This window comes from Penicillium hordei, assembly GCF_028827395.1.
Source record: "Penicillium hordei strain IBT 12815 chromosome Unknown utg000001l_segment0_segment0, whole genome shotgun sequence".
Taxonomy (NCBI): domain Eukaryota; kingdom Fungi; phylum Ascomycota; class Eurotiomycetes; order Eurotiales; family Aspergillaceae; genus Penicillium; species Penicillium hordei.
The window spans coordinates 140952-162394 of NW_026623142.1; the positions used below are offsets into that span (position 1 = coordinate 140952).

The 21443-nt window shown below is 47.1% G+C and overlaps 4 protein-coding genes across 4 annotated transcripts; 2 read left to right on the forward strand and 2 right to left on the reverse strand.

Annotated features, from left to right (window-relative positions):
* Window positions 1-5258: 5258 nt before the first annotated feature.
* On the forward strand, window positions 5259-6952 carry brlA (C2H2 type transcription factor BrlA; the record flags this gene model as incomplete). Its single annotated transcript, XM_056891117.1, has 2 exons — window positions 5259-5271; window positions 5595-6952. The coding sequence occupies 2 exons, from the start codon at window positions 5259-5261 to the stop codon at window positions 6950-6952; spliced, it is 1371 nt and encodes a 456-aa protein (XP_056756112.1).
* Window positions 6953-11761: 4809 nt separating this feature from the next.
* N7537_000060 (uncharacterized protein) lies at window positions 11762-14656 on the reverse strand (the record flags this gene model as incomplete). Its single annotated transcript, XM_056891118.1, has 3 exons — window positions 11762-13983; window positions 14036-14248; window positions 14308-14656. The coding sequence occupies 3 exons, from the start codon at window positions 14654-14656 to the stop codon at window positions 11762-11764; spliced, it is 2784 nt and encodes a 927-aa protein (XP_056756113.1).
* A 739-nt stretch (window positions 14657-15395) lies between these two features.
* N7537_000061 (uncharacterized protein) lies at window positions 15396-16751 on the reverse strand (the record flags this gene model as incomplete). The annotated part of the gene is made up of 2 exons (XM_056891119.1): window positions 15396-16019; window positions 16071-16751. 2 exons carry the CDS (start codon window positions 16749-16751, stop codon window positions 15396-15398), a joined length of 1305 nt encoding a protein of 434 aa, XP_056756114.1.
* A 371-nt stretch (window positions 16752-17122) lies between these two features.
* N7537_000062 (translation initiation factor eIF2B subunit gamma) lies at window positions 17123-18909 on the forward strand (the record flags this gene model as incomplete). Its single annotated transcript, XM_056891120.1, has 3 exons — window positions 17123-17173; window positions 17228-17357; window positions 17453-18909. 3 exons carry the CDS (start codon window positions 17123-17125, stop codon window positions 18907-18909), a joined length of 1638 nt encoding a protein of 545 aa, XP_056756115.1.
* Window positions 18910-21443: the final 2534 nt, after the last annotated feature.

Genomic DNA, 21443 nt, shown 5'->3' on the forward strand with positions numbered 1-21443 from the left:
TGTGGCAGCGGGCATGCATGTATGGGCCGTTGGGAGTGAATAGAGCAGGTCAGTGTGCTTGCACTGGTATGTGATATAGGCGGGATTATTGTAACGCTGCATCTCTGCGAGACTGTAAGGTTTTCTTATTGTTTTCTGATTCATAATCCAAGTAAGAGGAACCTAACATATTGGGTTTTAGTTTCCGATGCGAAGTCGCGAATCATGGTATTAAGTATTATTTAAGTATCGTGGAGGTATGTGTGCTCCTTTAACGCGACTCACATCGCGCTCCTGGGAGGAGACAGGTATACAGGTACGATGTCCACAGGTACACGAGGATGCACCTTGGGGAATCCCTGAAGGGAAACCAAGCTAAATAGGAGAGAACACTATTGACCAACAATAAGTCAGAATAGATAGACAGGGCAGATCTAGAGCCCTCCTAGGGCACTGGCACATAAACTTTTGCTACAATGAAGATGGTTCCTGGAAACCGGGAATAAATCCATGCAAGGCAATGCAATGCAAGTCAACGTGGAGTATTCATTCACTGGAGGGAAAATCGAATTAAAAAAGCAAATCAATTTCTTTTTGAATGTCTTTGCGAGCGAACGAGAGACCGTTATGTGAAGAAAAAAAAGAAAGTCAAGTAAGGGGGAAAGGGCGGGGGTAAACGGGAAGCCATTGCCAGGGCACACACCGAGAGAATACCGGGACCAACCAGGTACCATTTTGGGGATTGTGCATAATCCCGTACCTATATGTTATTTTGTGTACTTTGTACTATTGATCTCTTTTGCAGGCCCGATCTCTGATGCTTGCTTTCTATAGGCCGATCAATTTCGTCCCTGCATAATATGGCCCAAATGTCGAATGTTCTATGAGATAAATCATTGACTGCAGTTTATGAATTTTATAATGCTTGTTTCACTCCCTTGAAGCCCATATTGCTAGGAAATCTATACTCAATTAAGAAACAATTTTTCGGGTGACACCGAATGATCAGCTGTCGGATTTTGGTTCTATTTCTACCCATTTGGCCGATCAAGAGAGAGGCAAAAACACAGATTTAGACATTCAGATCCAGTCCCAGCACGGTCCCCTATCATACGGGTAGTCAAACGCTTTGGCTTCAAGAGATGATAACCTTTATTGGAAAATGTACATCGAACTTAATTGGAAGTATTGGTATGAGGTCAGAAACCAAAACCATGATTCGCAATGAAAGCTGGACAGTCAACGCCGAGTAATGGGCATTTGTACTTGCGTCAGTGGCACTCGATGGACCTACAACATTTGCAACCCCCCAGACACACACCGGATTACAGTCCCGGGAGGAACACTGTGCATACCGAAGAATGTCAATGTCAATCACCGATCAGTGGCTAGACACTATAATAAGTAGTATAATATACAGGCAAATATGTCGGGTCATGATCTAGTGGTGGATTGCATGGGCTGTCCACTTATCTACAAAGGTAGTAGAATTTAACACAATATACGATAGAATAGGCAAAACTGCCGTCATGGCGTTGAGAGGGAGGCTTGCATGTCTTGTTGATCACTTGGGTATCTGGACTTGGACTATCTGGGATGTAGTCTAAGCTCCGAATTCTACAGCCTTCGAAGAGCCGGGGAGGATCTTGGCAGAGTACAAAAGTTGACGACTGTATTGTGTATGTTCCGGTTCCTGGTACCTGAGAGCGAGAAATCGTGCTAATGCAGTCATATTTCTAAGCCCAGATAAGGTTTGCTAATTCAGGAGTTGAGTTGCGTGTGTTGACTGGTCTATCGTTTTGACTTGGATAGTTTTTGTGGAGGTAGAACATAGTTTCGAGTATCTAGTCTAGTACGAAGTACCGAGCGCATCAATCTACGATGGTACGTAACCTTGGAAGATGTAGTTATCCCGGAAGAGGCCTGCTACGCGGCACAAGGAGATTATCTGTTTCAGTTGCCACAGGTGGCACACATCCGAAACGAAGCAATGCGATCAACAGGGGATCGTACACAACAGAAAGCCTCAATGGACCACAGCCATCCCGGGTATTCACGAGGCCCATCAAAATCACAGAAGGCGAAAACCCTGTGGTCAGCAGCGGTGGCGAGATGTACACCGTAGATCCTGGTAAATTTTGTAACCACAGATAGAAGAGGTATGTACGGAATCCCGGACGCCTGACGATCACCCCAGATAAGCCACACTTCATTCATAAGCCACTAGAGATCACAGTGGAGCGACTGGCTAGGCCAATGCGGCTGTGCAGATTGAGGTATGACCTGGTGCAACGAAAGTAACTATCGAAACCTTCCAGGGTCGATGATCACGGCATTTGGGTGGGGTGGATTAGATGGGTACTTCGGTAGTGGTTTGGGGGTTTCGTGGTGATGGAAAGCCATGTACGTAGGTGAAAGCTGTCCCTTCAGACGCAGGGGTCGAAAGATCTGGGGGAAAGCCCTTCGGTTTTTGGGTTCGGGGTTCAGTCGCCCTTGCTGCATTCAGGTCCGGGCATTAGGGATTTGATCATCGAGAAGCTCAAAACTACGAGTTGCTCATATTCGCTTTATAGATATCAAGCATCCAAAGTCTATATTATATATATATATATTCCAAAGGTTATAACATTGGAGTGGTTACATCTACTTCGTACGTATATAACCTGGGGAAAGTTAAACAAAAACCTACAAGTTAGAGAATCCATGGAATAACCCCCCACTAGTTTGGTTCTTGGCGGGGTTCGTTCACTCCCAGGGTTTCGGGATTCAAACAAAGTACAATAGTCTTGAACAATTGCAGGAATAAATGCACCTTATCAATAGGGCTTGAAGAAGTGTGTCAAACCTGTTTTCGAGCTCATGGGAGATAGCTATGCAGGTGTATCAATAAAGCACGGTGAAAGATTTAGAAGAAGTAGCCAAGATGCAAGAAATAGAGGGAATTGGAGTGTGGGGGGATGGCTCGGGGCCAGATCTGACAGTAGACACAGAGTAGTATAGCCCTGGAGTACTCCGAATATAGATCGACCAAGTGAAAACGATCGACAAAAAAAAAAAAAAAAAAAAAAGAGGGGCCGATAGAAAAAGCCTCCAGGGCTCGACACCCAGTACGGACCGAGGACTTCCACCCGGTCCAGTTCAAACCTAATCTGACTATCTGACTGCCAAAAGGAGTTTAATCAATTTCTAAAGAAAATCGCTTAGCCTTATGGCTCAGGTCAAACACTTTATAATTCGCGCTAGTACTATATAAGGCCCGTTTCATCTCGATCCACTGGGCGATGCAAGTGCAATGTGATACACAGGCAAACAGTGAAAGAAAATAATTATAATATGGAGAACTGGTTGGGATTTCGTCTGCAGTGACAAACATTTAAGGCCGATCGCTATCTGGACGAGGCATATTTCAAACGAGTCACGGCGTGGAACGAGCGAAGAAGAATGCGAAACTTTTGCCTCTGTTAGCCACGCAATTCGAGAGTCGAAGTGCACATTCAACTGAACAATCCCATCATTGAGGTCTCAACTGACGCGTGATGGGTCAGACGCAAGTGCCAGCCTAGGCCGACAACATCCGAACCGTTGGGGCGGATTGGTGGCTTTTTTTATTTTTTATTTTTCAAACCCAGCGGGATGGATGTTAGTTGTTCCCCGAGACTTGTAATTCTTTGCTTTTCTCTCTCTTTTTTTCTTCTCACATTCCAAGGTTGAAATAATGAAGAAATAATGAAATTGATTGGGCCCAGAGTAAGTAGCTCTGGAGGTATGTACGGCTTACATGGATCCATGGATGTACAGCCGATGGGTCGGGTGGGGTGGAGGGGGAAGACTAAACTTAGATGGGAAAAGGATATTTTTATATTTTTTATAATAAAATACAATGTTCAGTGACGATTTCCAAGTAATAAGGCGGAGAAATAGGGGAATGTTGTATGTGGATGCTCTGGAATCTGGGATTACTACTCTCCAGGGATGCAGCATCAACCAGGTTTGCACAGACCCGAATTGGTTCAACGTCTGACCTATCGCAAAAGTACTGATGAGATCGGTCCAAGCCTCCACTATACGTCCGAGCGAGCTCATATTCTTTTTATATTAATTTTTTGTTTATTCTTTCTAGATATCTCTGGGGTTCCCTATAATGTTATGGTTCTACATTGTTGAAATGCTGGTAATTACATTAGTATAATTACTGTCTTAGTACTCTTGTTAGTGTTCAAGGTTTACCTCTGAGACCTCTAGTGGAGAGGGAGATCAAGGTCTTAGATGGTTTGTGCATCATGATCGACACGGCTAGAAAGTCCGGGGACGCGATCGACCTGCATGTTCAAATAGACTCTGCTCACATTTTACGGAATCGAAGAGATACAGCCTAGACATTCCAAGTCGAGCACCCGTGGACGCTTACTGGAGAGAACCTTGTAATAATCATGCATGAACTAAAGAATTAAATAATTAAATAATTCGTAGGGTAATAACCAGAATACTGGGTCATCCAAAAATGGATTTTAAATATATCTCATTTAATATTTACTATTTACCATTTACCTTTTACCATTTACTGTTCAGGATTATTCAGGATTATTTAGTATTGTAAAATACTACGATATTAATATCCAAAAAGGAAAAGAAGGGAAAAAAGAAAAAAAAAAGAAAAAGAAATCCAAGGAAGAAAAAAAGAAAAGGTGAGGGATGACAATCAATCCGCCGATCCAAGTCTCTCAATCAGCACCTTCAGCCCAAAAAGGTACCAGGAACAAGCTTCCCCCCGTGGATCATTACTTTCTTGCTTTACCAACTGATTTTCTGGACTCTTTAAGACACCCTTCCCTTTGAAACTCCTTGCTGTACTTATAATCTCCCCTCCCCTCAAACCATATACACATATACACACATCAACCCCCTACCTATAACAACCTATCAATCTGAGACCAGCCTCCCCTTCAACTACCCACCTTCTCCCCGCCCATCTTAAACCGCGTCAAAGGGCAACTGACACCAATATTTCGCCTATCTTGTTCTTGGTGTTCCATACCAGCCCATCCTATTATCCTAGTTTGGCAATTTCCAGTCTCATTTTGACGCGAAACAACGCGAAACATCGATCAAACCTGCAGGCCCTCGAGGAACTTCAGTCGATCCCAGCCCAGATCCAGCCGTTAGAGCCTTTGCCGCGGTAACGGAGGATCTCATAGTCTACATTCCTAGCCTTGCTTGGAACCTCCAGCACGCGACGCGCCTCTAATTTTGGCCCAAAAGTTCCAATCTGAGCTTAGACCATGGCGTATAGCTGTAAGTCCGATCTCCACCCTTCGGGATTCTATCCTCGACCAATTTGTTTATTTCTGCTCGTTTGTCCTCCATTCCCTTTGCTTTTGAACATTCTTTCCTTTCCCTATACTCCGGGACCTCATACACATTCTCTTGTCTTCCCTTTTCACTCTATCTCTTTCCATCCCTGCCTTTCTTTAATAGTCACTTCCTTCTTTTGATAATTTCTTTACCTCGTTGTCGACCCTCGTTCTACTTGTCACTGGACTTCATCTTTCCTTCTTACACACAAACACCCCCCCAAAAAAAGAAAACAATACACATTACTAAACCCTTCTGGGTAGGTGATATCATCAACCCAGTTGCATCTCAACCGTTCAAAACTGAAGACCTGGACGACATGAGATCTCACGGACAGCAAATCTCTGATCGTTTGACTGTTGAAGTTGACTGCCATTCTCTCGGCCCAAGTGAATGCCCCTCGATGACTTCGAGCTTCTCTCCTTTGGACTCTCCTACTCCCACGCCTACTAGTCTCTACAGCCAAGGCTCAATGGCTTCACCCGGGTGGCACGAGCCTTCCCATTACCACCACGGCGTCCCAATGGAGCGTCGGACTTCGGCTACCCCATTGCGCAGCGCATTCAGAATGGCCGATCTCACTTCGGGCGACGGCATGATAAACGTGCCCTGCGGCAACATGGACCGACAGGAGCAGATGCCCCTCCCCGACTATCTTCCTGGATACGACGAGAACGTCGACCAACTCTGGATTCCGCAGGATATGCCAAAGACATACCAGGAGCCGCAGTTTCCTTACCAGGCCTCGATGCCTCAGTACAACCAGATGGCCCGCAACTACTACCACCGTCCTCAACAGGCTGGATATCTGCCTGAATCGGCCTCCAACCCTTGCTTGTCTCGTCCAATCTTTACCCAACCCACTGAGCGGATGTCTAACTCTGCCTCGATGACCAATATGATCCACTGGATGCCCTCCCACGAGTCCTTGGTACCTCAAACCATCACACCTGCTCAGGTCCAACCCTTCCCTTCCGGACCCGTGACCCCTCCTTCTTCTTCTTACTCCGACTTTCCAACCAATATCCCGACCTTCAAGTCCCACACTCCTTCTACCCCCCAACGATCTGTCTCCATGGGTACTCCCTCGGGATCTGATACCCCGATCAGTCGTATGTCCGGACACAATGATTATCAGGAAGAGTTCCAGCTCTCTCCTGTCTATCGCGAAGGCATGATGCAACGTCACCGTCAACCCTCGCGCAAATCCTCCAAGAAGCAGCTTCTTCGTTCTAACCTGAGCCTCGAGAACTTGCCGTCAATCATTAAGCAAGTCCAATTCAAGTGCAAGGAGCCTGGCTGCAAGGGGCGTTTCAAGCGCCAGGAGCATCTCAAACGCCATATGAAGAGCCACTCCAAGGAGAAGCCTCATGTCTGCTGGGTTCCTGGCTGTCACCGTGCCTTTTCGCGCAGCGACAACCTCAACGCCCACTATACCAAAACCCATAGCAAGCGGGGCGGTCGCAACCGCTACGTCGCTACCCTGGATGAGACCAGTCAAGATTTCGACCCTGACTTTCGTGGACAACTTACCCCTGACGGTCGGCCTATCTACGGTAGCAAGCTAGAAGATAGCATGCCTGATTGTGGCGAGCTGAGCGTCGATGGCTGGGATGATTAGTCGCACGATCACACCACAAAGCAATACAAAAACAGGCAAAACCCCGAAAAAAAAAACCACCAAAAAAAATTAATTCTATGCGAGTGTTTCCAAAAGGGAATACGGAATTATAGAAACACAAAGCAGAAACGTGGCCTTCATTGGCCCTTATTGATACCCCGTCACTGGCGGATTACCGTTTATGAAATGGTCGAGGCATTACGGGCCAGATCGACCTCTGGCCAAGGCGTTGTACATGTCTCCTGGAGGATAGGAGACTTTTGATTTATTTATTTTCCCTCTTATTCCTTTCTCTTGCATAATTTGTTTGGTGCCAAAGGATGGGAGGTTATATTTTTTTTTTTTTTTTTTTTGAACATGGAATTTATGCGGCGTTGCATATTGACTTTGCTTTTCTTTTCTGGTTTGGGGGAGGATCGCCAACTGGGATAATCGTTTGGGAGGAAGCCCTTAGGAGGCGATCGTGTACAATCTGCTACAACTTGTTGTTTTATCCCTTTTTTTTTTTTTTTTTTTTTTTTTTTCCATTTATCGCTTGTACTACCACTCCATTATCACAAACTGGCATAATATACACAAAAATCCAAAATCGAGATCTACATTGTTGCACTGCATCACTATTGCCTCAGCCCTCTCCTGTATACGATACCCCTCTTGAGAACTTACCAGAACCTTGGGCTGAAATTGTGTTACAACCTTCTAACTTCGCCTCTTTCGCACGGCTTCTGATCTCGGGAAAGTTGAGACATGCCCCCAAAATGTTACATATCACAACCCTCGGGACTCTAGATCTTTAGTTCCTGGATCTCTCCAAACCGATCTATCTGGTCGATTGAGTGGATCAAATGTCGAACAAATCGAGCCTCTTGCAGACATCGAGCATGGTCGAACTGTACTTTCTACTCGTCTCCCGGAACTCTTCACATTCCACTCCTAAATGGGGGTCTTCCCATCACCCCGTTTCAGAATGGCCATGTCATCGTCTTTTCACCGCGGCTATGGACATCTTTTACCCACTATCAGAATATTACTGTATTCTTTATGTGGAACACAATGCCCAGAATACGCACTGCAACACTACGGAGTACTGCAAATCACAATGGGCGAGCCGATACTCCACTCCATGACCCACGCCACTTTCGACAGCGTAACCAACATCGCTAGTAGCATGTTATCAGACAACCATGTGGCGCCCCATTCACCCGTTCTCTCTGAAGATCCGACCATTATAAAAGCCCCAACATAGTTCTAAGTATAGCACAGAGCGCCCAAAAAGCAAGTGCGAAAACGAGCTGGGAATGAGAAAAAAGCAAAAAAAGGGAAAAAAAAAAAGGAAAAGGAATTCAACATGCTACATTGTACATGCTGCATGGCCAAGGACACGGTCAAGAGCCGCGCTCCTACGTGCCTAGACTCTCACCACCGTGGGTGTTCGTACGTCACCCCCCATTCTTCATTCCCAATTCCTTGGGTATTAGCGCTTTCCGAGCAAAAGAACAGAGATCAGCATCCTATGACAAAGGTCCCGTCACCTTCCGGATGAAAGGCATATTTGCTTTTTCCACCAATGATCGTCGTGCATGGAATATCTTACCGTTCCTCAAAGTCCAACGCAGGGTGTTGGTAGGGCCTTTTATCCTGTACATCCACTACCGGCATATACATTCTTCGGTCTTATCTATTACCCTCCAAAGCACAAGATCCAACGGTGTTGACCTCACTTATTTTCCGATACTAGAGATATCCACTAACTCCAAACTGTATTCCCCAACTTCCCAAAACCCAACCTCAGATTCCAAATTCCCCATTCCAAATAGGTAAGAGTCCACTGCTACACCGATGTTTGGCACATTGTGCGGTGAAGTGATTACCTAGGCACGACGTTAAATTAGCCCGACGCGCCCATGCTCTGCATATGCCTAGTATACTGTTACACCGCGCTGTGTATATGCCACGCCGTACAAATCTGGAATGGTGGGAGTCCGGGCCCAATGGCATGAGATGCGGGAATGATATCCAACCGCCTTTCCACTCTATTGGTTTTCGTTCCTTGATTTTGTGCTTTTACCATGCACGATGGTACCTATAAGGATTAATGTCTGGAGTTGTATCCGCCTTTCCGCTAGGCTATTGATTCTGTATGTATTTTTGTTTTCCCATAAACATTCGTTCCATTTCTAGATTGCGTGCGTGAACGATCGGTGGACTGTTTCCGCTGCTTCGTGTTCAATCCGATATTGTTACAGCTATCACGAAATCTTTCTTTCCCCCCTTTCGTCTGTTAACTTTCCTAATTTAGTACCAGATAAAACGAAACGTGTTATCAATGTAATGTGTACCCTATCTATGTCATTACTACATTCCAGGGGAAAACTCTCCCGGCCACTTGGATAACAACCATCAACACGCTCGTAGACCGTATCGGTATGTCTGTGCGCGTAGACTTAGACATCGAGGTAAATGTAGTAGGGTGAGACATTATACAGAGTTTAGAACAGCATAACTAGAAACCTTCCAGCCTCAGAGTCAAATCGTATCCGCGATGATGCAATGTCAATCTCATGCAACCACACTTTTTCGATTGGCCCTGCATACATGCTGTACCAATATACACCTACTAACTGTGCGGAGAATACGATGTACATGCATTGGAATGTGATACTCAAGCGTTAATGAGGTTGGTTCTAGACTCTGAGATTGGGTTGCTTTAGTATGAGATATTTTCTGGGGTGATTGTTCCTTTTGTATGCGATGCAACGTCAATATTATTATTCTCTTCATTCTATGTTTATCAGTAGGAATAGTGAAGATCTCCAACTGTTCTTATTCGCCCGGCTTACTTCGTCCTCGGGTGATGTGCGACGATCATTATCCCTAGCTTCGGTTCCGGGGAGTCTCGAAGTGGCAGTGCTCACAGCAGAGTCCATATATTTTCGGTGGTGACTGATTCCCCGCCTTGCTTTAATCCTGTTGGCCCCGATTGTTTAATTTCGTTTGCTTCGGCCATGTTATTGGTGATCTCATGGCTATTCTTAAGTGTACATTACTGACCTCTGGGGGAAAAAAGTCCAACGGTCTAGTCTTATAGCCTAGACCCCCATTATACCCACTTTCGTCCTTTTTATCAGATGATATCACTTGCGAAGTCATAAGACATCAAAACCCCACATGAATCCCGCTGAAAAGTACAACTGAAAATGTACAACGGCCTTGTGACGTCCTTTTGGTAGTTATTTTCAAAGTCTTTTTATATGACTTTTTCCCTTGGGCATTTTCCTTATTGTTGGTGTTGTAGCTAGAATTTAGAAACGGCGTTCTCTTCCATGTATATATAACTTTGGACTCGGCTGTTGATACCGTTCCCGTTCGGGAAAACGCTTAGTCATTAAACCACCTCCGCTGACACATTATTTATGTAATCACACGATATAAAAACTCGGCGTTCCAATTTTCCACAGCTCTTTCACATAAAATCCGACATCTTTTGTCTGCCACTCGACAACACAACAAGCTTTGCGAAAAGTCATTGCTCGAGGGATTAATGTCTTCCCCTGATCAATGGCCTTAGCTTTGCCTCTATGGGTACCCCTCCATCTCACGAGACGACTCTGGTCTATCCATACTATGATGATCACCATTTCTTTTGGCATGAACTTCTCCATGAATGTTTCAAAAATATCAAGCTCAACAGTCTGAGTACCGATTGACCAGAGAACAGTCTTGGGAAAGGAAGTGATGACTACCGGCTGTCTTATATGCTTGATACACACTGACGATGTCTTTTGATATCCCCCCTTTTTCATAGCTTTGATACCTTACGTATCCAATTGAATACTTACAATCATTATCCTGTGCCTTTTTGCCTTTCCCCGTTCCCTCTTCTACAGCTTTGCGGCTTATAGCACGGATGTCAAATTGCGATCCGGCCCTTTCATGGCCGCGGTCGCGCCGAAGAAGTGCTTATATCGAAATGGAGATTTATCTCCCTAGCCAGTGAGTACTAGATTTTTGTCCTACGGTTCGCCCGAGGTGTCAAACATCCATTGAAGATCTGGAACATCCCGTGTTTATTCGTAGACTTTATTTATACAAAATGAATTGATTACTTCGATTGTGCTTCGTCTTCTCATTTAAATTTGGTTTGAGTAGAGTTTCAAAGCAGAATCGGGTCCCTCGTCTACTTGTAACACTGTTCGAGATGTGCTTAGACCGATGCTGGAATCGTCCGAGGTGTCTCCCAGTGGACATGTAGGATCGAGCACACTCAAGCTATAATCGAGACTTCCAACCAAAAAGAACTGGCTATAGAACAGAAACAAACAGAAGCCAGTCGTTGCATTTTGTGCTATCAAATTCAAGGTATTTCCATAATGCAATTTGCAATCCAAACCCCATAGTCGCGTCGTGATATCAAATTAACTCCTGTACAAAATGGTATCGAGTTTGATAAATCCCAGGGTCCCCACCGAAAGCCGCGCCAAAATAGTACAATTGAAATGAAAATGAAAAAAAGAAGCAAAACAAAATAACGCCGTCCTCTCCAATCTCCACGATGTCTGGTCCCTGTACAAAACCCCGGGATTTCAGAAAAGCAAAACAAGAAAAAGAACAAGGAAAAGGGCCAAAAGCAGAGACATTGAGCGGTTGTTAACCAATGATCCGCTGCTGTTGGGTAAATGCTCATCATAAATCGACCTCGAGCCAGATTTTACACCGGTGAAATTGTAAATGTCGAAAAACCTGTCCTCACAGGTTATCGTCAATCTCGTATGTTGCCACATTATATCAGCGCCAGCACACAGAATAGCCTCAGTTATTCATACCACCCATGCTGTGCATCGAGCCCTGTGCTTGCATTTGCTGGGCTTGCAACGCAGCCCGCTGTTGTTGTTGTTGCTGTCCGCCATCTCGCTCACGTCGCATGACCTCGGAGACCCAAGCTTTGGCAGTCTTTTCCAGCCCAGGACCATACTGTTGCGCAATATTGGAGGGATACTGGTTTGGTGGGCCATACTGAGCCATATACCGAGTCGACATATCATGTCGCATGCGAAGCAGTCGTTGTTGGTAGAGCTGGGTGTATCTCTGTGCTTGGTTCATGGGTTGTCCATTTGGACCCATTTGGCCCCCATTCGCCTGTGCGGCTGCCATCAGCATTTGCTGCTGTTGCTGGTTTGTTAACTGCTGATTGCCTTGATGTGGCTGGGCTTGCTGTCCCTGCATTTGTGGGTGCTGGCCTTGCTGCTGCTGCTTGACTATCTGCATCTGCGCATATTGAGCACGCATGAGCTGAGCCTGGTATGCTTGCTGGCCTTGTTGTGTAACCTTAGGAACACCTTGGTGGTTTTGTTGTTGCTGTTGCTGCTGCTGCTGCTGCTGTTGCTGCTGTAGCATTTGATGTTGATGAGATTGGATATTCTGTTGAGCGTGGGCATTGGCTTGTAGGTGGGCTAGCTGCTGCGGCGTGAACTGATTGTGCTGGATGTGTCCTTGCTGTTGCGCCTGAAGAAGCGCTTGCTGTCGGTGTTGCAGCATCATCTGCTGTTGTGGCGTGAAAGGCATGCCCCCGTTCATTTGGGGCGTGGCTGCCATGCCCTGATTCATTACTGGAGTCTGACCCATCGAGTGAGTTGGGCTGCCATGACCCATCCGCTGAGTAGGCGTAACATTACGCATGATTGGCGTGGCATGCGACATAGCCGGTGTGCCCTGGGTCATCTGCGGAGTACCATGTCGGCTTGGTCCTTGCTGACTTCTCGAAGGTGCCATCGGGTGGCTCATAACATTCGGGTGCGCATGTTGCAAAGCAGATGGAGGTCGCGGTGGGCTGCCAGATCCAGATGCGGTCATGGTCATCGGAACAGCCTGAGGCATAATGTTACCAACCAGTGGTGATGAAGTGGCATGTGGGGTCTGGTTACGTACTACAGGTGAAGACTGTTGGCCTTGGCTGACGCCATTGGGCTGAGCCATAATGTGACGGTTTTGCTGTTGCGCAGCGAGTTGGGCCTGCGCCTGCTGGGCAGCGAGTTGTTGCCTCCGCGATTCCTCTTTCGCGTGTTCCTCGGCTTGCCGCTGCTCGATCGCACGGCGCCGCTCTCTCTCCTGTTCCTGCTGCTGCCTCTTGGCCAACTCCTGCTTCAGCTTCATTTCATGTTCACGTTTGGCTTTCTCCTCGTGTTGCATGCGAATCGTTTCAAGTGTCTTGAAACGAGAGAATCGGGGTTCGAACGGTGCTACACCACCGGCGTCATCCACGGCAGCAGCCTTCGCAGCACCACCAGGACCAGAAGCCGTGGGCTCCAGACGTTCGTCCATGATGAGCATGAATCTCTCCTCTTCGGCTGCCAGAGCTTCGTCCGCGGCGAGTTCGGCAACGGTTCTCTTTCGGCGCTTGGGTAAGGGTGGCGGGTCGCAATGCAGTGGGCTTTCCAGGTGCTTAAATAGCTCCTGCGCGGCTTCGATACTATGCACAGGATCCAAGAAGAGAGGAGGTGCCAATGCCTGTATCATTTTAGATTCGCACTCCAAAAGATCCTCTGGTTCAACCAGCATTTTCTGTCTCTTTGCAACGTTCCCACGATCTGGTTGACTACTTCCAGTGGTAGCTGAAGAAGTAGAGGAGCTTGGTTGAGCTGGTGCCTTGTTGGCTCTCGGGTCGGGAGTGGTGACCAGCAGTGTCAACTCTGCCTGCAAAGTTCGGGCAGTGGGATGAAGTACTGTGGTAAATACTCGAGGCTTCACGGGGGCATTTTTCTGACTTATGTTGCTGCTTTTGTCATCCGTCTGTTCACCAATCGCCGGGCCATCTGTCTGTTGATTGGCAATCGGTGTTCCATCAGCCTTAGTGCCTTGTGTGGCCGACGTGAGCTGATTTTGCTTTGGGTATGGAACAAAAGCCGATGGGGTAACATGTTCGTTGTAGTTGTGTAGAGAGAATGGTGTGTTGTTCTCGTTGGATGAGGTAGTTGATGCCTTTCTTGCTTGCGCCGAAGCAGATTTGTGATCGATGACACGGACGATGAGACAACCTAATGATGTTAGCAAAGGTTAATTGGACCACCTATCAAAGCAGATAACTACCTTCATAGAACTGCACACCGCCTCGAAGAAGCTCCTCGATCAGATCATGCGGAACTGTCCCGGCACGAATGTGCTCGATGATGACCTTCATCTCGGAGTTGTAAGGGAAGCTACCATCTTGCTGTTCAAATCGAAAATGTGTGGGATGTAAATGCACAATGAGGGATGGGGGGCATTTCGAATACTTCTTGAGGATATAGGATGTAGTTTTCACTATGAGAAGAAGGTCAGTGATCGCGCATTGGCATTGCGGATGTCAAGGAACTCCTAACCATATGGCTCTGGGGCTTTTTTCCCAGCTCGGTGTGCCTGATCTGTTGCAGCAGTCCTCGTTACTGGCCGGCCAGAGCGCGAGGACTGATCCATGGGTCTTTGCGACTGATTCCTGGTCCGATTAAGGGGGCCTTTAGTCGTGGAATTCGCCACATGGGCCACGCCATTTGTGAAATTGGAAGTTGCGTTGGCGGAGGCTCCAGTGGGAAGACGCTTTGCGGCAGATGGGGGCGAAGACGAGAGGTGCTGGCCCTTGACTCCGTTGGCCGCGGCCTGGCCGAAAGGCGGGGGCGGCCGCTTCATCTTCTGGGTATGGGAGGCCGGCTTGGAAATTGCGGTCGCCATCATGTCTGCGCCGGTTGCGCAACCTCGGCGTGACCAGTGAGTTAAGAATGCGACTTATCGGAATGCCGGTTTGATGATGTTAAATGAAAGCCGTGCTCGGGAAATGAGTGAGATGGCCGATGCGCGAGACATGTGGGGATAGGTAGGGCAATACCTGTCCCCAGCACAGCTGGAATCAATGCGGAAAAGCGGCGGAGGTTGACCGAGTGGGATTAAAGAATGAAAGAAAGAAAGCACCCGTCCAATAATGCTGCTGGGAAGGGGTGAATCGGAGAAGCCGCTGGACGAGGTCTTGCAGAGGTAGGTCAACTGATGATGCCAAGCCGTGGGTCAACGTGAAGTCAGTCACATGACCCCTTCCGAATTGGGACTAGAACAGATACAACAATGAGATACAACAACAATGCGATCGAGTGAATACGTAGGTAGATGAATCAATGTCTGAATGGCTTGAATACACTACTACCTGAAATATGCCAAGGTAGGCCTAATGCTCTGTACATGTTAGATCTAAGTGAGCCAATTCTGAGGGTTATCTATGTGGTAATAGAGGCAGTTTGCAGCAAAAGAAGCATAAATTATTCTGTCAAAAGCGAATTGTATAAAATGAAAACAAGAGATTTTGAAAAACAGGGGAATAGGGTCAATCAGTCATAAGAGGGTGTAAAAAAAAAAAAAAGATATACACATGCAAGCAGACAAATATCAACATCAAAATCATGGGGCCGAAACTTGATCTGAACTAGTCCAGACCACGCACTCGTCGTCGCCAGTCATCTCCGACTCGGACAACATCAACCACGTCAATGCGCTTGCCGAGTCCTGTGACGCCTTCTTTTTTCCACCACTTCTCTTCCTTTTCGCCAAGTGCTGACTCGTCATCACTGTCGATAAGCCCGCCACGGCCACCCTCGTCTCCGACCACGACGATAACCTGGCGAACCCACTGAGAGATATGGATGGCAGGCTCCCCCCGATCTCCAGTTAACGACTCTTGGATATAAACAAGCTCTGGGAATAGGTGGCGAGCGAGGTGCACATAGCCGCCAGGGGTACTGAAAGGCATGATCATGCTGTCCTTCTCAACAAGCGCTTGTGCCTGTGTATATAACGTTCTGAAGAAGCGAGAAGTGCCCTCCAATCCATCGTCCTGGCGGGGCTCGACCGCAGCCAAGTCCCCAGAGGCCAGTTCCCCGACAGAAGCTCCTTCTTCGGTGCCAATGTTCGAATAAGACGAAGCCATAGATGGCGTTGTGGGAGATGAGCCCCCCTTCTTGATAGCGTGTTTCAATTCCGGGGCATAGATCAACACAAATATCTTGGAGTTGTCCAGATCGACATGTTCAGGGAGATGGGATAGAATGGACTGCGATTGTCAGAAAGCACGAAGTAGGTATCAAGGGCGAGAAGTTCTTACCGCATGTTCAGAAGGAAATTCGTCGTCGTCAGCCGATGAAACCGAGGAGACTACAATTGCAACAACCTTCTTGTCCTTGTTAAGGATATTTGCTGAACGGCTCGGCAATCCACCGCTCATAGTCGGTGCAATGGCGCCTTCTTGGCTTCTCTCGTGAGCTCTGGTTTGAGCCTCCTCCGACCATCTGGAGTGGTCCTCGTAGTCGCCCTCACCTTTGTTATCTTCACGAATTGAGGTGAGAGCGCCACCGACAAAGGCTCCTGCGGCAGTGACACCGGCCACGACTCTTTTGCTAGCGCCGTCGAAGATCTGTTGAGGGCTAGGCGTGCGGCGCAAAGCACCTTGCATGCGAGCCATCATACTATGATCATAGGAAGCATCTCCAGGCAATATTTCCGCTCCTGCGCTTCGGGCATAATCTCCGGTAGTATAAGAAGGTGGGGGGTGGTCACTTCCGGATCCAACAGGAGGCGGGTAAGGGCGGCCATCTCCGTGGGGGGGGTCATCTTCGTCTTCGTCGTCATTTCGTTCACTCCAGATCCAAGCTGCAATGCTAATAGTTGCAATTCCAGCAGTCAAGGCCAAGGGGAGCCAGTATCCAATGGCCGTTCGTCCGCCAGTTGAGCTGAACCCAGTGCCGGCTCCGCCGCGGCGGCGCCGAGGGTCTTGAGGGAAGGACATTGCGATCGCGGGGTGTTCAATTAAAGGTGGCACATTTAACGGTTATTAATCGCGGTCGCAATGACTCGCAGGTTGCATTTCACGCGTCGATTTGCAAAATAAGCGGTTGGGGAAAGGGGAATGAGCGAAAGGAGGCAGACGTCTCTCCTCGGGTCCTAGAAACATGTGGCTGGTGATTAGTTACCGCGGGTGTTTACTTGTGTTTGTCCTGTTTGCGTCCTGTTAAATCTGGAGGCGGGTCAGAGTCACGTGTCATCACCCGCTCCGATTATGTAAGTGGTTTTTCTGACTCCTCCGAAGCAGGGCTTATCGGTTTTAGAGAAATATATGACTAGGTGTGAGGGCTCGCAAGCGCATTTTTGGTTTAAATAATGCCTCACTCAGTATCCGTTCCACCAACGGGCCTGCAGGCCCTAATTCTTGTGAGCAACTAACTTCCATATATGTCTTGAAATGAAAACTAACAAGCAAATAAGTGTGGCCCTGGTGTATCGCTCAACACATTCACTTCGAACCCCGAGGAATACCCAAAATGCCTTATTCCTGTGGCCAACCGTCCAATGCTCTGGTATGCTCTAGACTGGTCGAAAAGGATGGGTATCACTGGTAAGCGCATTCCCACCGTCGAAATAGCATGCGGGGCATCCCATGACGCCATGTGCTCTATCGCGAAACATCGGATGGAAGACTGACTATGCTAGATGTCACTTTGGTCACTCCTCCCTCTTCGCTCGCTCCTCTGCAGGCCGCTCTACGACAGAACCCACATCTTACCTCACTCCCTTCGCCATCAATCATCGCACCGGCGGATCTCGAGATGACGACAGGCACAGCAGAGCTCCTCCGTCTGCCCGAGGTGCAGACCTGTATAAAATCAGACTTCCTTCTCTTGCCTTGTGATCTAGTTTGCGAAATCCCCGGAGAGTCTCTGCTTGAAGCATGGATGGTGTCTGGCGGCGAGAAAAATCGTCGGAATGGACTCAGCATGTACTATCAGACACAGGGTCGGGAGGAGAGTGTCAAGGGCGAAGCTACAGACTTTGTGGCAGTTGCACCACTTGAGAAGAACGAGGCTCCTACCGTGTCTCATGCCGCTCCTCGTTCCTCGCTCTCCAAACTAGTCCTTTCTATGCCCATGGCCACATTGAAAGAGAAATTGGAAAATGACAAGGGCTTCCTTGTGCGCCACTCCCTGGTGGATACACATGCCCATGTGAAGTTGCTCACGACATACCGCGATGCGCATATCTACGTCCTACCTTACTGGGTCAAGGACATGGCTCGTTTGAATGAGCAATTCCAGTCAGTCGGTGAAGACTTGGTTGGATGGTGGGCCAAATCGGAATGGCAGCAAGGCCTCAGCGAGAAGCTGAAGATCAACGAAATCTTCCAGCAGAAAAGCCGTCGCCAGAGCCACGGGCTCACCCTGGGGGAGAGTGAAAGCCACGACGGTGAATCCCTCGATGATGAATCGCTGGAGGAGGAGATTGATCTTCAGAGCATGAGCACTACCAAAGCCACCCCGGCCAAGTTCAGCACAACCGCACCAGACCCCCAATTTGCCTCTCGTGTCAAGGCTTCCACCTCGCAAATTGTCAACAGTCCCAAGTCAAACCTACCACCGATGTTCGCTTACGTCCAAAAGGGCACCGCACCTTTTGTTCGACGGGTTGATTCATCCGCCATCCTTCTCTCTACCTCTCTCCGTCTTGCTAAGCTGGAGTCTATCGAAGAGGTTGGCCGAGTCGCTTCGTCGGCATTCGCGCATGCTTCCAAAGTGGCCAACACAGCTAGCATTGCGCAACGTTGTACCGTCACGAGGAACGACTGTTTAGTGGATAATAACTCCACGGTTGAGGAAAAGTGTGTGATCAAGGAAACTATCATCGGTGCTAATTGCCATATCGCCAGTGGTGCCCGGTTGACTCGTTGTTTGATTATGGATGGTGCTGTTGTTGGCGAACGCTGTCAGTTAACGGGTACCATTGTTGGACGCCGCAGCAAGATCGGCCGGGAAACCGTGCTGAAGGATTGTGAGGTTCAAGATGGAAACGTTGTTCCTGATGAGACAGATGCCAAAAACGAGAAGTTCATGATCTTTGAGGGTCTTGACGATGAAGATGATATGGATGCTTCGGAAGATGACCAAGATTACTGATTCGAGGTATATTTATCCTGGCTAAATGTTTATGAGACAAAAGATCCATGAGATCAAGATCCAAAAAATAGAATTTTATACCCCTTCATCCACCAAGTTCTGAGAGTTGAAAGCCTGACCTATGGGACAGAGATGCACTCTAAAAGGACACTATAAATGAGACCACAATATCGGACGTGGTCCGAGCAAGATAGACTAAGAGGCTCATAAATACCACATTACCACACCATATGTAACGCCAATGGCCAATCCGGTCCACCTCGTGGTTCCCCGGATGCATACTAATATTTAGTACTGTACACCAATGCAATGCTGGTGCAAGCACGGGATCTTTTGAGACGTTATCTTGGCAGTGGGGATGTTAGTACATTGGCACACTGCATGAACTATACTCCGCACGAATGAGCAGGTTTGAATGCTTTTTTTTTTCTCTGGGACTTGTTGCACCCACTTATCAAACATCAGGCCATAGCATGTGGATTCGGGATTGGACGCGATGTCGCAAAGGCGTATGGATACTATAACATACGCGAGAAACAAGGAAGCAAAGTCTCGAGTGATCATCGCGAGGTCCAGGGGAAGATTCGTGTCTTCTCCGCATTTCTTTTACAACAGTAGCGGCGCCCTTGGCCTGTGCCCGAACTGCCCCCTGATCAGCCACATAGCACCGTGCATATTATCAAGGGTTGCCCCATTGAATATGAGATTAGATTGTCAACGCACAGAGCTCTAGGGGTAAATGAATGGGGGTTGTCAGGATGCTTAATCTCAATGATTTGCGGTATCAGGCGCAGCCCCCCTCAGTACATAGGCAATCTAACATGTGCGCTAGTTCCAAGCTTCGGGAAAGGTCGGTGCCCGTACGGTGAAAGAAATATGGTTTGGTATTCTCCACCAGTGTATGAAGTATGTTATACGGAGTTTATAGATTGTCCTAAACGACTCGAGGGGAAAAAAAAAGTGTCTGCCGATCACGCGGGAAGTTGTGTATGTGGATCGACGGATTGAGTGGTTTGCAGCAAGTGGGGGGGGAAACGGGACAGTTTTGACGCGGAGATTTCGGGATTATATCCAAGTACAAGAGAGATAAGAATTTCCACATTATCGCACTCTGTATGGAGTACCTCGAGAGCATACAACCTATCATAAGTATTTCCTGATTTGCGAGGGGAATTGAATCCTTAGAGTCAGCCCTGGAGTGGCGCCGTGCTAATAAGCTGAACCGCGCATGACACGAACTGTCGTGTCAGAATAGTTGAGGCCATTTTAGCGAAGGCTTCGTCATTGTGCATTTGCCGGTGAAAGTTCGAGGCCAAGCTTATTGGAACCAGCTGTAAGGTAGTAGGATATACTTCGTATAGCGAAGTAGGAATATTAAACCGTGCAAAAATAGATGAAGTCATTTTTTTGCTAAATTTCAAGGACTGGGATCCATAGATATGGTCACGCCAAGATATACACGAGACTATCAGCCTTATTATGGTGTGTGACATTGAACAATGTCTCAGATATTATGGGCAGTATGATGATTTAATATACACAAACGACTAAAACACGAGGATAAAACGAGATATGACAGATTAGGTTGGAGTGGACCATCACAACCATGGAAACAGCTCGACCTTTTTCCAAAGTTCGGAGTTGTTAAGCGGGGAGGTCCTCTTGTTTTGATTTTCATTTTTGATTTATTTATTTTGATTTATTCTGAAGGGGTCAGATTAGGACTTGAAATGTATTTAGTTATACATAAGATTGAAAGTACAAACAAAGTACAGTACACGTACTTTTTAAGCAGATTATTCGAACACATGTGGATTTGAAAAGCCGAGATAGCGTCACACTTAGCTTAGTGCAGGCGCAAATCGCGGGACGCGGTGCCAGGCCGATCGGATTCCCCCAGCTATCTAGCTCGCTAATTCCTTCGCCCACGTTCTCTGCAGAAGGTTCAATGTTGCCTTGCGTCAGACTTCAGTTTGACAGGGACATTTTGTGGTAAGGTACCGTTGAAATAAATATATAACGTACAAAGTACAAAGTAGAAGATATTTTACATGTGTTTCTATTGAAATATTTTGACTTCGATGGAAAGAAAAAAAAATAGAGAGATGTCTAAGAATATCCATATGGAGCATTAAGGGGGGACCTGTGATTGGCACATAAATTTGGAGGCCGGGCCCCCTTTTATGAACGGCTTCAGGAGGTGATAATGCAGTACTCGAAGTGGAATTAGTCCATTAATATGTAGTGTATAGTATATATATGATACAGTAAAAGCAATAAATAGTAAATGGTAAATAGTAAATATGTACAGAGTAGTAAATAGTAGAGCATGGATTTGTAAGTGAATAAATACATGGATAATGTTGTACTGCTGTATCATGCAAAGAGACGCATAAGCATAATTAGTTCAGAAATGACAGATTTTCTCTTTTTACCCATCTATCTATTTGACTATTTGACTATTGGACTATTGGACTATTTTACTTATTTTACTACTTCATTCAATTACAAATTCAAGTCCATTGAATTTCATG